We start from the raw sequence: 18668 nt of genomic DNA, 5'->3' as shown, positions 1-18668 counted from the left end.
CAGGCCTCTCTCATCTTTTTAAGTGGGAGAACTTGCACAATTGGTGGCTGACTAAATACTTTTTTGCCCCACTGTACCTGTACCTGTAAAAGTATTACATACATATGTAGGATCTTAATTTGACCTACATTACCTTTAAAAAATGTAGGGTCACTTAGAAATGTCCTTGTTTTTTAAATCAAATATATTTTTGTTGTCCATTAAAATAACATAAAATGTATCAGAAATATAGTGCAGACATTGTTAATGTTGTAAATGACTATTGTAGCTGAAAATTGCTGATTTTTAATGGAATATCTACACAGGTGTACAGAGGCCCATTATCACCAGCCATCACTCCTGTGTTCCAATGGCATGTTGTGTTAGCTAATCCAAGTCTATCATTTTAAAAGGCTAATTGATCATGAGACAACCCTTTTGCAATTATGTTAGCACAGCTGTAAACTGTTGTGCTGATTAAAGAGGCAATAAAACTGGCCTTCTTTAGACTAGTTGAGTATCTGGAGCATCAGCATTTGTGGGTTCGATTACAGGCTCTAAATGTCAAAATGAAATTCGTCAGTCTATTAAGATGGGCAAAAGAACACAGACACTGGACAGAGGAACTCTGCCTAGAAGGCCAGCATCCTGGAGTCGCCTCTTCACTGTTGATGTTGAGACTGGTGTTTTGCGGGTACTATTTAATGAAGCTGCTAGTTGAGGACTTGAGGCGTCTGTTTCTCAAACTACACACTCTACTGTACTTGTCCTCTTGCTCAGTTGTGCACCGGGGCCTCCCACTCCTCTTTCTATTCTGGTTAGGGCCAGTTTGCGCTATTCTGTGAAGGGATTAGTATACAGTGTTTTACGAGATCTGCAGTTTCTTGGCAATTTCTTGCACGGAATAGCCTTCATTTCTCAGAACAAGAATAGACTGACGAGTTTCAGAAAAAAGTTATTTGTTTCTGGCCATTTTGAGCCTGTAATCAAACCCACAAATATTGATGCTCCAGATACTCAACTAGTCTAAGAAGGCCAGTTTTATTGCCTCTTTAATCAGATCAACAGTTTTCAGCTGTGCTAACATAATTGCAAAAGCGTTTTCTAATGATCAATTAGCCTTTTAAAATGATAAACTTGGATTAGCTAACACAAAGTGCCATTGGAACACAGGAGTGATGGTTTCTGATAATGGGCTTCTATATGCCTATGTAGATATTCCATTAAAATCATCAATTTCCAGCTACAATAGTCATTTACAACATTAACAATGTCTACATTGTATTTCTGATCAATTTTATGTTATTTTAATAGACATAAAATGTGCTTTTATTTCAAAAACAAGGACATTTCTAAGTGACCCCAAACTTTTGAACGGTATTGTCACAGCAAAAATAATCCTGCATCAACACGATTTTGACTTTTAGTCCATAATGTTGCTTTATTGTTGGTTAGGCTATTAGCTGGCCAAAAGTAGGCTACGTGAAAAGTGCAATACTGTTAATATAACTGTGTATTAGTGTGGGTTTTTATGGAATTTATATTTATCACAAAGCTCATTGGCATTTCCTGCGATGCAGGAAAATGTTCAGCAACCAGAGATTGATCAAATTAAGATCTTACATCTATACAGTTGTGTGCCTGTGTTGTTCATTCTTCATTTATGTATTTATTGTAAACTGATGTTTTTCCATTCATGGTGATAGTGTCTGTCTGCTTCTTTAGTGTCAGGATGCACTTACTTGGAGCCTCAGTCTGATAGCCAGCAGCATCAAATGTATGAATGCTGCCACCTGCAATAACAATACAATGATGCCACCTGCAATAACAATACAATGCTGCCACCTGCAATAACAATACAATGCTGCCACCTGCAATAACAATACAATGCTGCCACCTGCAATAACAATACAATGCTGCCACCTGTAATAACAATACAATGTTGCCACCTGTAATAACAATACAATGCTGCCACCTGCAATAACAATACAATGCTGCCACCTGCAATAACAATACAATGCTGCCACCTGTAATAACAATACAATGCTGCCACCTGCAATAACAATACAATGCTGCCACCTGCAATAACAATACAATGCTGCCACCTGCAATAACAATACAATGCTGCCACCTGCAATAACAATACAATGCTGCCACCTGCAATAACAATACAATGCTGCCACCTGTAATAACAATACAATGCTGCCACCTGCAATAACAATACAATGCTGCCACCTGTAATAACAATACAATGATGCCACCTGTAATAACAATACAATGCTGCCACCTGTAATAACAATACAATGCTGCCATCTGTAATAACAATGCAATGCTGCCACCTGCAATAACAATACAATGCTGCCACCTGCAATAACAATACAATGCTGCCACCTGCAATAACAATGCAATGCTGCCACCTGCAATAACAATACAATGCTGCCACCTGCAATAACAATACAATGCTGCCACCTGCAATAACAATACAATGCTGCCACCTGCAATAACAATGCAATGCTGCCACCTGCAATAACAATACAATGCTGCCACCTGCAATAACAATACAATGCTGCCACCTGCAATAACAATGCAATGCTGCCACCTGCAATAACAATACAATGCTGCCACCTGTAATAACAATACAATGCTGCCACCTGCAATAACAATACAATGCTGCCACCTGCAATAACAATACAATGCTGCCACCTGCAATAACAATACAATGCTGCCACCTGTAATAACAATACAATGCTGCCACCTGTAATAACAATACAATGCTGCCACCTGTAATAACAATACAATGAAGCCACTTGTAATAACAATACAATGCTGCCACCTGCAATAACAATACAATGCTGCCACCTGTAATAACAATACAATGCTGCCACCTGCAATAACAATACAATGCTGCCACCTGTAATAACAATACAATGCTGCCACCTGCAATAACAATACAATGAAGCCACTTGTAATAACAATACAATGCTGCCACCTGTAATAACAATACAATGCTGCCACCTGCAATAACAATACAATGCTGCCACCTGTAATAACAATACAATGCTGCCACCTGTAATAACAATACAATGAAGCCACTTGTAATAACAATACAATGCTGCCACCTGCAATAACAATACAATGCTGCCACCTGCAATAACAATACAATGCTGCCACCTGTAATAACAATACAATGCTGCCACCTGTAATAACAATACAATGAAGCCACTTGTAATAACAATACAATGCTGCCACCTGCAATAACAATACAATGCTGCCACCTGCAATAACAATACAATGCTGCCACCTGCAATAACAATACAATGCTGCCACCTGCAATAACAATACAATGCTGCCACCTGCAATAACAATACAATGCTGCCACCTGCAATAACAATACAATGCTGCCACCTGTAATAACAATACAATGCTGCCACCTGTAATAACAATACAATGCTGTCACCTGCAATAACAATGCAATGCTGCCACCTGTAATAACAATACAATGATGCCACCTGCAATAACAATACAATGATGCTGCCTGTAATAACAATACAATGCTGCCACCTGCAATAACAATACAATGCTGCCACCTGCAATAACAATACAATGCTGCCACCTGCAATAACAATACAATGCTGCCACCTGTAATAACAATACAATGCTGCCACCTGTAATAACAATACAATGCTGCCACCTGTAATAACAATACAATGCTGCCACCTGCAATAACAATACAATGCTGCCACCTGCAATAACAATACAATGCTGCCACCTGCAATAACAATACAATGCTGCCACCTGTAATAACAATACAATGCTGCCACCTGCAATAACAATACAATGCTGCCACCTGCAATAACAATACAATGCTGCCACCTGCAATAACAATACAATGCTGCCACCTGCAATAACAATACAATGCTGCCACCTGCAATAACAATACAATGCTGCCACCTGCAATAACAATGCAATGCTGCCACCTGCAATAACAATACAATGCTGCCACCTGCAATAACAATACAATGCTGCCACCTGTAATAACAATACAATGCTGCCACCTGCAATAACAATACAATGCTGCCACCTGCAATAACAATACAATGCTGCCACCTGCAATAACAATGCAATGCTGCCACCTGCAATAACAATACAATGCTGCCACCTGCAATAACAATGCAATGCTGCCACCTGCAATAACAATACAATGCTGCCACCTGCAATAACAATACAATGCTGCCACCTGTAATAACAATACAATGAAGCCACTTGTAATAACAATACAATGCTGCCACCTGTAATAACAATACAATGCTGCCACCTGTAATAACAATACAATGCTGCCACCTGTAATAACAATACAATGCTGCCACCTGTAATAACAATACAATGCTGCCACCTGTAATAACAATACAATGCTGCCACCTGTAATAACAATACAATGCTGCCACCTGTAATAACAATACAATGCTGCCACCTGTAATAACAATACAATGATGCCACCTGTAATAACAATACAATGATGCCACCTGTAATAACAATACAATGATGCCACCTGTAATAACAATACAATGCTGCCACCTGTAATAACAATACAATGCTGCCACCTGTAATAACAATACAATGCTGCCACCTGTAATAACAATACAATGCTGTCACCTGTAATAACAATACAATGCTGCCACCTGTAATAACAATACAATGTTGCCACCTGTAATAACAATACAATGCTGCCACCTGTAATAACAATGCAATGCTGCCACCTGCAATAACAATACAATGCTGCCACCTGCAATAACAATACAATGCTGCCACCTGCAATAACAATACAATGCTGCCACCTGCAATAACAATGCAATGCTGCCACCTGTAATAACAATACAATGCTGCCACCTGCAATAACAATACAATGCTGCCACCTGCAATAACAATACAATGCTGCCACCTGCAATAACAATGCAATGCTGCCTTGATTTAAACATTGTAAGCATGCTAGTTGTGGATCATATTTTTTGATGTACTTTACATACTGTACATAATATACAGAGTGTCTTGGAAATGTAAATTATGAATAACCTTTTACTGCAGTGGGGTAAATCTGGGTCAAACAGTGTTTCTTGGTAGTCTTAAACAGATCTACTTTGAAACAAGGTATACCACAGGCGGCCGGCCGGTGGCAACTTCATTGTGGTGGACGGGCTATTAGTAATGGCTGGGATGGAATCAATGGAATTATATTGAACACATGTTTTCTATGTGTTTCATACCATTCCATTCACTCCATCCCAGACATTATTATGAGCCGTCCTCCCCTCAGCAGCCTCCTAAGAAGTATACACCTCACACACATGGTTATGGGCTTAAAACATTTTGACACCTGTACCATGTCAGATATAGAGTTGAAATGTATTACATTTTGAGTTTGCATCCCAATATTACACTTTCTATACACATCACAGAAGACTGAAATATAACAAAACTGTTTGACATAGAAACACTGGATTTTAAGGCTTGTTTTCAAAAATTATGTTTATTATTTATGAAATTATGAAAAATATTAATGACACACCCTTGAGACCACTAGAGGGCGATTTGGCCATTTGACTGCAGCCTAATAATAATGTTTACCATAATAATGTTTAGTGTCAGCCCATTTGTTGATGGGTTGACACTAAAATAAAATATTAAAGACAAAGTGTTCCTATGTATATATGACTATGTGTTATCAATGGTCCTTATCCAAACCCACACATTCACTTGATTGTTAGTTACCGGTTTGCTACACATGACTGAGTGATATTATTATTGGTTGTTATAACTCATAACTGCATATGTTTGTTTGTCACAGGTCTGTCACCAGAACGTTCTGTGGCTTTATGTAGTGAATGATACCTGCAGGCTGTGGATGAGCCTCATGGATAATGATGAGAGTGGAGCTCCCTCCTGCTTGTCCCATTGAGCCTATAAGGTAAACATAAGACTAAGTTAATCACTGCAAAGGACCATTGAGATATGTTTATTCAAACAAATGAAGAGTTTCATTCCAAAATGCTATTTATCCATTTTCATTTTAAAAAATTTGGGAAATGAGCTTTTATTGTTTAAAGAAATTATGAAAGAGATGCCTGTGTTTTTTGTCTAATCAGGGCGTGGGGTTGTTCAATGACATCAACAACAAATGGATGTTTTTATTCAAAATTCTCTCAGAGAAAGAAGTAGTACTGCTAGGTTTTGCACAGTCAAATGTAACAAATAACTAAATGTTTTATAAATAAATGTACAGTAATATGAGATATGTAGGTAAAACATTAGCATTTTACATTATAGTCATTTAGCAGATGGTCTTATCCAGAGCGACTTACAGTAAGTGCATTGATCTAAAGATAGCTAGGTGAGACAACCACAGTAAACAGCATACAAACATTCCATTCCAGCTAAACAATGGATATAATCATTTAGCAAAAAAACACATTTTGATACACATCTAAAATCTATGAATGTAAAATATGAGAACAGACATATTTTACACAAACTTATATGTACCCATAAGTATATACCCATAAGCAATCATTTCTGATAAAAAAACATAAATGCATTTTGGAAATAAACTCTTGAAATGTAGACCAAGATGACTTACCGTGAGAGATTGTATCTGAGTGGACAACCCCTGTTCCTGGGTGGACAACCACTTTTCCTAAAATAATTATGTTGAAATTCAGCTTCAGCAAAGAGATTCATGTTGATTTACTGTTAATACAATTCATCCAGGTTTTTATGTCGTGCATTATTGGACTATTGTTATAGAATTGAACCAAGGCAAGGCAGAGAGATTACCTGGGGCTTGCACGTGTGACACTGAACTGCCATGAGCGCCTGCACCTGCCAAGAGATCAATAGTTCAACCTCCCCAATAGAGACAAACCACCGCCATCCAGACAGAGCTTGTAAAACATCCAGGTGTTTTTTTGGTCTACTTTAATGCTTGTGGAGAGAGCGGGTGTAACGTTACCTGTTTGACTCGGATCCAAACTGGGACCTGCATTGAAGGCAAAACACTTTTCATCAAATTACAGAAGATAAAGACTTACCACTGTTTATTAGATAGATTCAATAGAGATATCACGTCAAATATTATGTGACTTGATTCATAATTAAACATTCATAATAAGTCATTTGACCTGCAATACTGGTATCTAAAGAGGAGCCTGCATGTCCTGGCAAAGAAGCATCTGAAAGACAGGGGATGTTAAGAAATAAGTAAAAACGGATTGTTTAAACAAAACTTGTATCACTTAACATGACAGTTCAGAATAAAGTGGTAATAACATGGAGAAGATGACAGAACAAGGCTTTACCATGGGAGCTGGGGTCAGATGGTGAAGTATGTGAATCGCCTCCACCTCCTCCTCCTGTCCCACCACCTCCCCCTCCTCCTCCTCCACCACCACCATTACCTGAAGCAGATAGGAACTCATCAGGCCATTCATTCCACAAATGTATTCCACCATGGCTGCGTTTACACAGGCACCCCAATTCTAATATTTTGCCCAAATATGGTCAAAAGAGTTGATGTGATTGGTCAAAATGTATAGTGCCACTTTTTAGGATGTCAATATAAATGAATGTTATATGATTGTTTTGTCTTCATTATATGTGTTATCACCATCAAGGAACACTTTGGAAACAAGTGTTTTAATTCATATATATATATATATATATATATTTAACCTTCATTTAACTAGGCAAGTCAGTTAAAAACAAATTATTATTTACAATGACAGCCTACCAGGGAACAGTGGGTTAATACGTTTCTTGTTTAGGGGCAGAACAACAGATTTTTACTTCGTCAGCTCGGGTATTCGATACAGCAACCTTTTGGTTACTGGCCAAACACTCTAACCACTAGGCTACCTGCCACCCTCTTTAAGTGCTATCTTTTAGGTCCACATTGTACATTTTGTTCTCTGTGTCTTTACCCAAATAAATCCAATTCAATTCATAAGTTGCACAAAATATCAGAATTGGGCTTCCTGTGTTAAAAGGCAATTCCCCCACTTTTCAACCTCATTTCATTTTCTCCAGCACAATACCAGTGTCTACATATGTGAAAATTGTGCATTTCTGCGCTTTGTAAAAAAGTATATAATTAAAAGGTTCTACCCTTTGACATCATCAAAATCAATGATTTTCAAACACTATGAGATTCACGGTGACATGGGGAGCAAGATAATACCCTCTCTCTGGCTAGAAACTCATTGCAGTTTTTAAAAAACTTTTAATCCTACCCTGTGATGGCTTAATTCCTCTAACACAAATCCGATTTATAATTAATGTTTAACCATTGCTTCCTTCTACTGCTTGATGCTGTAACAAAGCAAACAACATTTTCTCAATATCACGTAGGAAAATATATATGTAAGATTATAAGACAGTTTTTGTTGGAATAAATAATAAAAAACGGCCACATATTATGGAGCCTGACTCACGGTCAGGCCCAGCTTGCATGGCACTATCCCCATTGAGTTTATGTCCTGCAGGAAGAAGGGGTGCACAAATTCGTGAGGGATTTTATGTTGAGAGTCATCGTGAGACTTTTCTTTTCTGATTTGTCTTAATTCTGATGTGAAATGTCCTTAATACATTTACAATATCAGCCTACACACAATACCCATTTATAACCAATTACACAACCAATTTACAGCCTGTACGCTTACCAAACCAGTAAAGGAAATTAATGGGTTCCTATAAAATATTTTTCAAATGTACAAATTGTATTTGGATTGACTGTTATGAAGGAAGTCCTCCCTTACCATTCGGAGCTTCGCCCTGGAATGAGGTGCCAGGCTGAGCGCTTAAACCTAGAAGGAAACCAGCCTTTAAGTCTAGACAAGCTTATTTAACAGTCCATTGAAAATCTTTCAATACAATCCTTTACAAATATGTATCCTGTATTGTAAGAATCAAACATATTGCAGACTTCTGCAGTGAGTTTAACTCACTTTTATGGAAGAAAGCTTCAACAGAAATGTCTCAAATGGTCTGATTTCAAGAATGATGAATATCATATAATTAACTTTCCTGATAGGCTATCTAATAGAAAAATCAGCCAAATATCTGCACCATTTACCAGATTAAAGTCTATACTCAAGACAACTTCCCCACTTTGCACTAAGAACTTCTCAGAGTTGAACTCACTTAATTAAGAGCTATTCTGTTGTTAACATAAGCCCTAGCCCCTGAGCTAAGAGAGGATTAGATGTGTCTTACCCAGGCCTTTAGATACTGTGGTAGCTTGTTGTGCTCCAATTCCTTTAGGGAAGAGAAGGGAAAAGGAACATACTTCTATTTGAGATTCTGTATGATTGTCTTTATCAATAAAAAACCTTTCATCTGGTATTATACCCTATTAGAGAGGATTTTAGGTTTCCATGCATGCGCACATGCACATACTTATGATTCATGATAGTTTTATACCAACAATATGTGAGATTTTACTTTAAATGTACTCTTATGTCCTGTTTTGTAGATTTATCATATTCACATTTCCACTATTTCACTATTTTATATTTTGTTTGTATTTAGAATTAATGAGGCCCATTTGTCTTTGAAACGTGTTAAGGTAATATTATACAAAACATTCAAACAGGAAAAACAAATTTATGCTCTTAGTTGAACTGTTTACATAAGTTTACTCTCAAAATGGGACTTTAGTCACACAAGTAGGCGTTGGTTTATGCACAAAGGTTAGAGATGTTCTATTCATTGGTGGCAAGTTGTTAACTTCTCACCCATATTCTTTTCCTGACTCTTGGAGTCATCATCATCTGAAAAGAAAAGTAAGTTGAGACATTTCATAAATATATGCTCGTATTCTATACTTCCCAGAAGTCTGTGCTCCACACATATTTAGAAGACGTCGTTCCCTCTATTGAAACAAATGGAAAGGTGCCCGAAAAATTATACAAAAATTGGTCCTGAAAGGTTACACTTATAGAAAAAAGGGTTCCAAAAGGGTTCTACCTGGAACCAAAAAGGGTTCTACCTGGAACCAAAAAGGGTTATCCAAAGGGTTATTTTATGGGGACAGCCGAAGAACCCTTTTAGGTTCTAGATAGCAGCTTTTTTTCTAAGAGTGTATATCCTTCTGCTTGAGTGGAGGAAATTGGTATTAACTTTAAAGGTCTGAGTGCACTTCAAAAATTACTTTATCATTTCTTTAAAGAGTGTTAGTCCTTTTTTATTAGTTCCATAGAATTTATTTTGTTATATTAGACATTTCTACACTCTCACTCTATGTATTCTTTACCTAATTTTAGAATCAGAAAAGACTGCATTGATCTTTGTTTTGAAATCTGTTAACCTGGGGGGGGCATTATTTTTTGTTTGTTAATAGCTTACTTTGTCACATTTAGGCTAGGCCCATTCTCTTTGTCGTACCAGCACTAGCTAGTCCTATGGTATCCTGACACATGACTCTAACCCCCCCCATCCCCACTCCCTCATCCTTCCCCAAACCTCCCTCCCTCCCATCTCATACCCTCCTCCTCTTCTGAGAGTTCCTCTTCACCGTCCTCTACCTCTATCTCCTCCGGCTCTTTCTCTGAAGGAAGAAGGCATTGAGTTGTTTACCTGTTCAAATATCCCGATGAATACAACTTTGATTCAATGAGCTACTTCCATACCTTCCACAGGAGCAGTTGAAATTGTTGTTGCCAAAAAGACAATTACAGAAGCAATTAAAAGATTTCTGCAGATAAAGAAGATGTATATCAAAAGATGGACGGAAACATAGGTTAATATCAAATGTTTTAAACAAGGTTCAATTATATCCCTAGTCCAATCTCAAGTGTATGATTCAAGTTGAGATACAGTTTTGCAGATGGAAGTGAAATTTCATTGTGTATTGATAAGTCTGTCATAAACATGCGTTAAGTCCATATTCTTCTCATCCATATCATATTTGATGTCCTCAGTGCATAAATCTAAGATGTCACCATCATATAAATTGTGTTACATCAAGAGGAAGAATCAAGAAAGAGTGCCAAATAAACCCAATAGGAAGCATTCAACATAATGCTTAGACTAGAACTGTCAGCTATTTTATCAGATAGTATGTATTCTTCAACATCAGTATCAACAGCAAACATTTATTTAGATGACAAAAAATCCTTCTCAAGCTCTTGAAAAACAATTATCTTAGTCATATGAAATGTCAGTGCATTACTAGCACATTTTTCATTGTGTGGATACTAACCCTGAGAATCATCATACATTGATCAATTACATCACCAATTACATAACAGTAATCATAATCAAGGCCTAACGAAAATCTCTCGCTTTGATCAAAACAATATGCCTGGACCAAGATGCAACATTTCATGACTAAAATTCCCTGCTTCGGCATTCACGACACACAACATTTGCAGCGCTTCATTGTTTACTCACCGTGACCACATGTTTTTTTCTAAAGGTCTATGTGGGGAACTCAGGAGTAGACATATACAGCATGTAGCACCCAGGGCTTTAGTCTTCCTTCTGCATGACTGGGCACCGCTATATGTTTTATACCCTCTCATCCCCCCATCTTAGGAAGGGGCAGGACTTATGTTATAACCCCAGCCCCTACCAGTTGAGCTCAGCTACTCCCTAGCTAGGTTCATTTCTCTACAGGTCAAAATACTTCAAAACACATTAACATTATAAAGAAACAACAACAACAAAAAAAAGGAATTTCTAAAATGAGCAATTCCAATATGAATATTCAAACATTTCAAACAAGTCCTGAGTCAGGCAGTCTCTTACTGGTGGATCCTGCTGAGAGTGAGACAAATAGATAGATGTGGACAGTGGTGAAGAGTAAGCCTAGTGGGGAGAGAAAACAGGTCGGATTGCTCTACCTCCTTGCCTTCCCTGAATCCCCCTGACATGAGCTGTCACCTCTAGTCTAACCTCTCAGCTCTGAGATCAACAGTTGAGCTGCTCTGCCAGTGGAGGGCACAGCCACCCTTCTTATGAAATGAAACAGAGTGGCCTACTGCATTCTGCTCTCATTTCCTGTTCGCTGACAGACAGGAGACATGAAAAGAGCAGCACCAGCGTTTCTGACGATGGGGTTATGGGTTGTGGATTATGAATAGTGTTTTGGTTCTAGTGGCCCCCCTGTTGAAGATGGGCCTGACAGGGAGATGGTGATACTGATCTGTAGAGACTGGTTCTCCAGAGCCACCAAGAGAGAGGCAGACAGACACAAAGAGACTCCAAAGGGTTTTTCTGTGGCGCACCTCTCCCCTTCCCGAACCACACCTCTGGGATAATGGGTTAGACTAGTCGATGTTGAGTAAGGCTTTATGCTCCCTTCTCATTGCTTATGTTTTAAGGCCTAAGAGTGCCTTAGATATGAACAGAGTAGTCAAACTTGCTATGAGACTTTTTTTTCCAGGAAATAGTGTACTTCCAGCCCACATAAAGACAACTTGAAGCCCTTTGATCCAAGTTTTCCATGATGTTACTGGATACTGTCATGAAAAACAACTTACCTTTTCTTACTCACCATCTTTTTTTTCTATAGGTAACTGCCAAAATAAAGGAAACACCGAACAGAACAGCTTCAATGCACCTTGGCATAGATTCTATGTCTGGAACTCTATCGGAGGGATGCAACACCATTCTTCCACAAGAAATTCCATAATTTAGTGTTTTGTTGATGGTGGTGGAAAACGATGTGTCAGGCACTGCTCCAGAATCTCCCATAAGTGTTCAATTGGGTTTAGATCTGGTGACTGAGTCGGACATGGCATGTGGTTTACTTCATTTTCATGCTCATCAAACCATTCAGTGACCACTCGTGCCTGGTGGATGGGGGCATTGTCATCAAAATTTGCCATAATAATGGCCTGCCCAGCATTTTTGTACTTGACCCTAAGCATGATGGGATGTTAATTGCTTAATTAACTTAGGAACCACACCTCTGAGGAAGCTTCTGCTTTCAATATACTTTGTATCCCTCATTTACACGTGTTTCCATTATTTTGGTAGTTACCTGTATATTAGCTATTAAACCGCTATTTAGTCCCTCTGTTTGCCAACTAGAATACTACATTAAACCAAATGCTGTCCGGAGAGACACTGTTAGTTGAGCCCCCTTCTCCAGTGCCGGGTGATTGCATTCCTGCTGAGCTTGCCAATTCGCATCAGTCCCATCCCAGGTCAGGGCAAGCCGACGGACTGTTTTACACTGTCATTAATATCTGGAAGCTCAGAGACTTATTGGTTTAATAAATTCTCCCTGATGAACTGGAAAAGGATATATTTCATAACAAAAGTAATTACCTCTGCCATTAAAACAGACCCCCGTTGTTGTCCACTGAAATATAAGACTGCCTGTTCCCCTGATCAACCCAATAACTTTGTTAACTCTATAGACTTTAGTCGCACTGAGAAACTTAAACCGCATACACACACACACACACACACACACACACACACACACACACACACACACACACACACACATAAATATATATATATAAAAAGAGATAAATCAATGAAAAAATATATATATATATACAGTGCCTTGCGAAAGTATTCGGCCCCCTTGAACTTTGCGACCTGCCTGGTGTGTTCCTTGTTCTTCATGATGCTCTCTGCGCTTTTAACGGACCTCTGAGACTATCACAGTGCAGGTGCATTTATACGGAGACTTGATTACACACAGGTGGATTGTATTTATCATCATTAGTCATTTAGGTCAACATTGGATCATTCAGAGATCCTCACTGAACTTCTGGAGAGAGTTTGCTGCACTGAAAGTAAAGGGGCTGAATAATTTTGCACGCCCAATTTTTCAGTTTTTGATTTGTTAAAAAAGTTTGAAATATCCAATAAATGTCGTTCCACTTCATGATTGTGTCCCACTTGTTGTTGATTCTTCACAAAAAAATACAGTTTTATATCTTTATGTTTTGAAGCCTGAAATGTGGCAAAAGGTCGCAAAGTTCAAGGGGGCCGAATACTTCGCAAGGCACTGTATATACATATATATATATATATATATACATTATATATACATTTTTTGCATTGATTTATCTCTTTTTTTATTTTGGACCTATGTTTTTAAGTACATTGCCCTGTTACTTGATTTGATCATTTAGCATCAACCGTGTCTTGACTTTGGCTATTTGAAGTTAATTTGAGACATTTTCAATGTAGTACATGTGTAGAATACAGAGAAAAGTTATTGTGCTTGTGTTCTAGTAGCCAGTTCTTATGTTCTAGTTGTTCAGTAGCCAAGCAACAATAACTGAACAGAACCAGCACCATGGCCTAAATTCCTTTACAAGGTTTGGGACTGGTACTCGCAGTGTGTCTGCAGGAGATGCAACCCTTTCTCCTTTTGGATATCAAAATAACAGGGTTGATGAGGAGGACATATAGAAAGGCTGCCTTATTATAGTGTGATAGACCCTGTCAGCCTTTTGCCAAGATTCCTCTTAGCTAGATCCATGTCCCCCCCCTCACCAGCTCATGTGACTGCTAGGCTCCTTGAGCTGGGACAATGGGTTGCTGTTGTGGGTTGAAACCATAGTGGCCTTGGAGCCAAGCTTGGGTGACGGACGAGATTAGAGGCCTGACTGGCTGATGGATCGATCCAGCATCATCCTCAAAGGGGAACCAGTGCAGATGTAGTCTGTCTTTACTGGGGGTAACTGATGTCTTACTACTCAGACCACTCAGACTCAGGTCCAGTGGATATGGCAGACGGAAGCTATGGGTTCTAGACTGGATTGAGGTTGGGTTAACTGAAGCTTGTTGGTAGAGCAAGTGAGTGATACACATGCACAAACTGGATTGTACCAACAGTGAATCTTCAGTGTAATGACTATGTAGTGAAGTATGAGCGATGGAGAAGAAAGGGAAATACAATTTATTGTAGGCTGTGAAATATCAGAGACAGATTATTCATTTGGCAAAGCATCCTTGAAACATTTAGTCTAAGTTTGCATTCTACATTTGTAGTAGCCCTACAGTGCATTTAACATTTTAACCTACAAGGCATTTGGGTAATTTTGATTAATAGTGAATGAAGTTAAAAACTTGTTTATAGGTCATTTTCAGTTAACTACCCATACACATACACACATTATTGCTTACAGACAGACAGACAGACAGACAGACAGACAGACAGACAGACAGACAGACAGACAGACAGACAGACAGACACACACACACACACACACACACACACACACACACACACACATGCGCGAGCACACACACACACACTTCATCCTTCTCATGTTACCATGCCATCTCAGGTTGATCTCAAATCCTGTTAGTGCTTTTTGTCCGGGTGGTCACGAGCCATCTCTGATCCTCCTGAAGGAGTCATTCTTTGTGGTATTATGAGGTATTTCTCAAATGACTGGCAGTGGAGTGGTCATATATCAGCTTGTAATTCATCTCTATGGGAGGAATCAAATTGTAATCAAATCAAACTTTATTTAAAGTGCAGTAAAGTATTAACTTAAAGGAGATTAAAAAACATCACAAGGTAATAAAAGTGATTAATAAAAGAACCTCAAAAAAAAAAAAAAAACATTTGTCTAAAAGAAAATAAAGAACCACTAGGGACAAACGGAACAAACAACAAACATCTGAATCTGACTGTAACCTCTCTAGGCTGCAGGCTCTCTAACATTCTTCTTATAGATTTTTTTTTATTTTTTTTTATTTTACCTTTATTTAACCAGGCAAGTCAGTTAAGAACAAATTCTTATTTTCAATGACGGCCTGGGAACAGTGGGTTAACTGCCTGTTCAGGGGCAGAACGACAGATTTGTACCTTGTCAGCTCGGGGGTTTGAACTCACAACCTTCCGGTTACTAGTCCAACGCTCTAACCACTAGGCTACCCTGCCGCCCCAGGGTAGAGTGAACATCGGATCATAATATATGGTCTCAATCCCCCCTCCCTCTTTAATCACCTTAGTTTTATCACCTATTAAATGACAGAGAAAAAGGTTTGTCAAAGTAATTCAGGATTGGCCCTCAGGGTTGAATACAGGCCCCAACTAGCTAAAGAACGATACTGTATACTGCTTCTAGTGTTCCTGATGTAGACACTGTTGAAGACATTCTCTGTTGAGAGGGACTTCCAGTGCCTAAAATGTGATCACTTTTACTTCTGAATGCACCCTACCCACGGACAGAAGTGTAAGGCAAGTAAGCCATTTACTGGGGATGCCACTTTACAGGTAAAAGGTAGCACATTTCTCACCGATATCATACCTTCCATCAGGTAGCAGGTGTTTAAAACCTCTTACACCTCAAATTAAAGTACCAGTATAACATTACTGCAGGTTTCTGGGGTTCTTCCGCCCGCTCGATTCTTTGGGAAAGTAGTATGGGGGGAAGTTAGCTACTAATGTAGGTTGAAGGGGGTTGTGGGGGGGGTCAAGCTTCAGTGGCCACCCCCATTTCGTCGTCTGGCGGGGCACAGACTCTTTGTTCTGAGCTGTTTGGAGACTTTTGTCTTTGGTTCACCTCCCATCTCCTCCTCTTTCTCCTCCTCTTCCTCCGTCTCCATGCAGGCTGCGTCCGGTCTGGACCACCAGGTTTGGTTTATTTGTAACGTGAGAAGGCCTCCAGGCTTCAGGGGCCCTTTGGAGGAGCCACGTGGGAACTTGAGCCCTTCTAAACAGCTCTTTTGGGGTTGGGTCAAGCGATCTAGTCCACTGGATGACTTCAAAACCCAAACTTTGAGAACATAATATCCCCTCCTCTCTGTCTCTCTGTCTCTCTGTCTCTCTCTCTCTCTGTCTCTCTCTCTCTTTCTCTCTCTCTCTGTCTCTCTGTCTTTGTCTCTCTGTCTCTATGTCGCTCTGTCTCTCTCTCTCTCTGTCTCTCTGTCTCTCTGTCTCTCTGTCTCTCTGTCTCTGTCTCTCTGTCTGTCTGTCTGTCTGTCTCTCTGTCTCTCTCTCTGTCTCACTGTCTCTATGTCTCTACAGGTATGTCTCTATATCTCTCTGTCTGCTTTCTCTTACAGGTTGACCCCAGTTAAGGGATATTCCATTTCTGTATGAAATCTGTTTGAAATATGCTGGAGTCCAATGGGACACAAACTGCTGCAAACTGCTGTCGGAAAGTGTAATTTGATGTCAAGCTCTTCCTGGTTGCACTGTGCTAAAGAGAGACTCAAAATCATAAATTGTTATGGCCTTAAGTTTGGGAATTTGTCATTAAAAGTTCAGAGGTGACGTATAGAAATCTACTTTAGGGAGAGTGTGATGAATGAAGGGTCAGGGTTGAGCCCATTCAACCATCATCCACAGGGGGGTCAGAGAGAGCACACAATCATATAAATATCAAATAATTTTATTTGTCACACGCTTCGCAAAAAACAGGTATAGTGAAATGCTTACTTATGGGCCCTTCCCAACAATGCAGCGAGGCAAAAGAGAAATAATAGAAAAATAATAACACAACGAATAAATACACAATGAGTAACGATAACTTGCCTACATACACGTTACCTCTACCGAATCGATGTGCAGGGGTATGAGGTAATTGAGATAGTGTCACGTGTGCTCCCTCTCCGGCCTCTAGGTCACCAGGCTGCTCGTTATGGCGCGCACCTGTCACCATCGTTACGCGCACCTGCGCATTACCAGACTCACCTGGACTCCATCACTTCTCTAATTACCTGCCCTATATATGTCACTCCCTTTGGTTCCTTCCCTATATGTGTCACTCCCTTTGGTTCCTTCCCTATATGTCACTCCCTTTGGTTTCTTCCCTATATATGTCACTCCCTTTGGTTCCTTCCCTATATATGTCACTCCCTTTGGTTCCTTCCCTATATCTGTCTCTCCCTTTGGTTCCTTCCCTATATATGTAACTCCCTTTGGTTCCTTCCCTATATATGTCACTCCCTTTGGTTCCTTCCCTATATATGTCTCTCCCTTTGGTTCCTTCCCTATATATGTCACTCCCTTTGGTTCCTTCCCTATATCTGTCTCTCCCTTTGGTTCCTTCCCTATATATGTCTCTCCCTTTGGTTCCTTCCCTATATATGTCACTCCCTTTGGTTCCTTCCCTATATCTGTCTCTCCCTTTGGTTCCTTCCCTATATATGTCACTCCCTATGCAGCAGCATATGTGATGAGACAAAAAGTTAGAGCAAAAAGGGTGAATGCAGATATTCCGTGTAGCCATTGGTTAACTATTTAACTGACTATTTAGCAGTCTAATAGCTTGGGGGTAGAAGCTGTTCAGGGTCCTGTTGTTTCCAGACTTGTTGCATCGGTACTGCTTGCCATGAGGTATCAGAGAGAAAGGTCTATGACTTGGGTGGCTGGAGTCTTTAACACCTCCTGGTATAGAGGTCCTGGATGGCAGGGAGTGTTGCTCCAGTGATGTACTGGGCCGTACACACTACCCTGTGTAGCGCCTTGCGGTCGGATGCAGAGAAGTTTCCATACCAAGCGGTGATGCAGCCAATCAAGATGCTCTCAATGGTGCAGCTGTAGAACTTCTTGACGATCTGAGGGCTCATGCCAAATATTTTCAGCCTCCTGAGGGGGAAGAGGCATTGTCTTGCCCTCTTCACGACTTTGTTGATGTGTGTGGACCATGATAGTTCCTTAGTTATGTGGAAACCGAGGAACATGAAGCTCTCGACCTGCTCCACAACAGCCC

The 18668-nt window shown here is 39.6% G+C and overlaps 1 protein-coding gene across 2 annotated transcripts in view; it reads right to left on the bottom strand.

The window, feature by feature from the left end:
• The window catches only part of si:ch211-80h18.1 (otolith matrix macromolecule-62), a 29327-nt gene extending 17371 nt beyond the window's left edge, over positions 1 to 11956 (bottom strand). The window contains exons 1-14 of one of the 2 annotated variants that reach the window (XM_090227422.1): positions 11419 to 11956; positions 10656 to 10720; positions 10511 to 10573; positions 9762 to 9797; positions 9241 to 9282; positions 8784 to 8831; positions 8460 to 8504; positions 7329 to 7427; positions 7152 to 7202; positions 6983 to 7009; positions 6808 to 6852; positions 6611 to 6667; positions 5866 to 5934; positions 1722 to 1772 (exon numbers count right to left, since the gene is read on the bottom strand). In XM_090227422.1, coding sequence (XP_090083548.1) covers positions 1722 to 1772; positions 5866 to 5934; positions 6611 to 6667; positions 6808 to 6852; positions 6983 to 7009; positions 7152 to 7202; positions 7329 to 7427; positions 8460 to 8504; positions 8784 to 8831; positions 9241 to 9282; positions 9762 to 9797; positions 10511 to 10573; positions 10656 to 10720; positions 11419 to 11549 — 829 coding nt within the window. In that variant the 5' untranslated portion in view covers positions 11550 to 11956. 2 annotated transcript variants of the gene reach the window in all.
• Positions 11957 to 18668: the final 6712 nt, after the last annotated feature.

The sequence above is a fragment of the Oncorhynchus mykiss genome, chromosome 30, assembly GCF_057628025.1.
Source record: "Oncorhynchus mykiss isolate SJ-2025 chromosome 30, ASM5762802v1, whole genome shotgun sequence".
NCBI lineage: Eukaryota > Metazoa > Chordata > Actinopteri > Salmoniformes > Salmonidae > Oncorhynchus > Oncorhynchus mykiss.
This window is presented reverse-complemented; position numbering and strand designations above follow the sequence as displayed.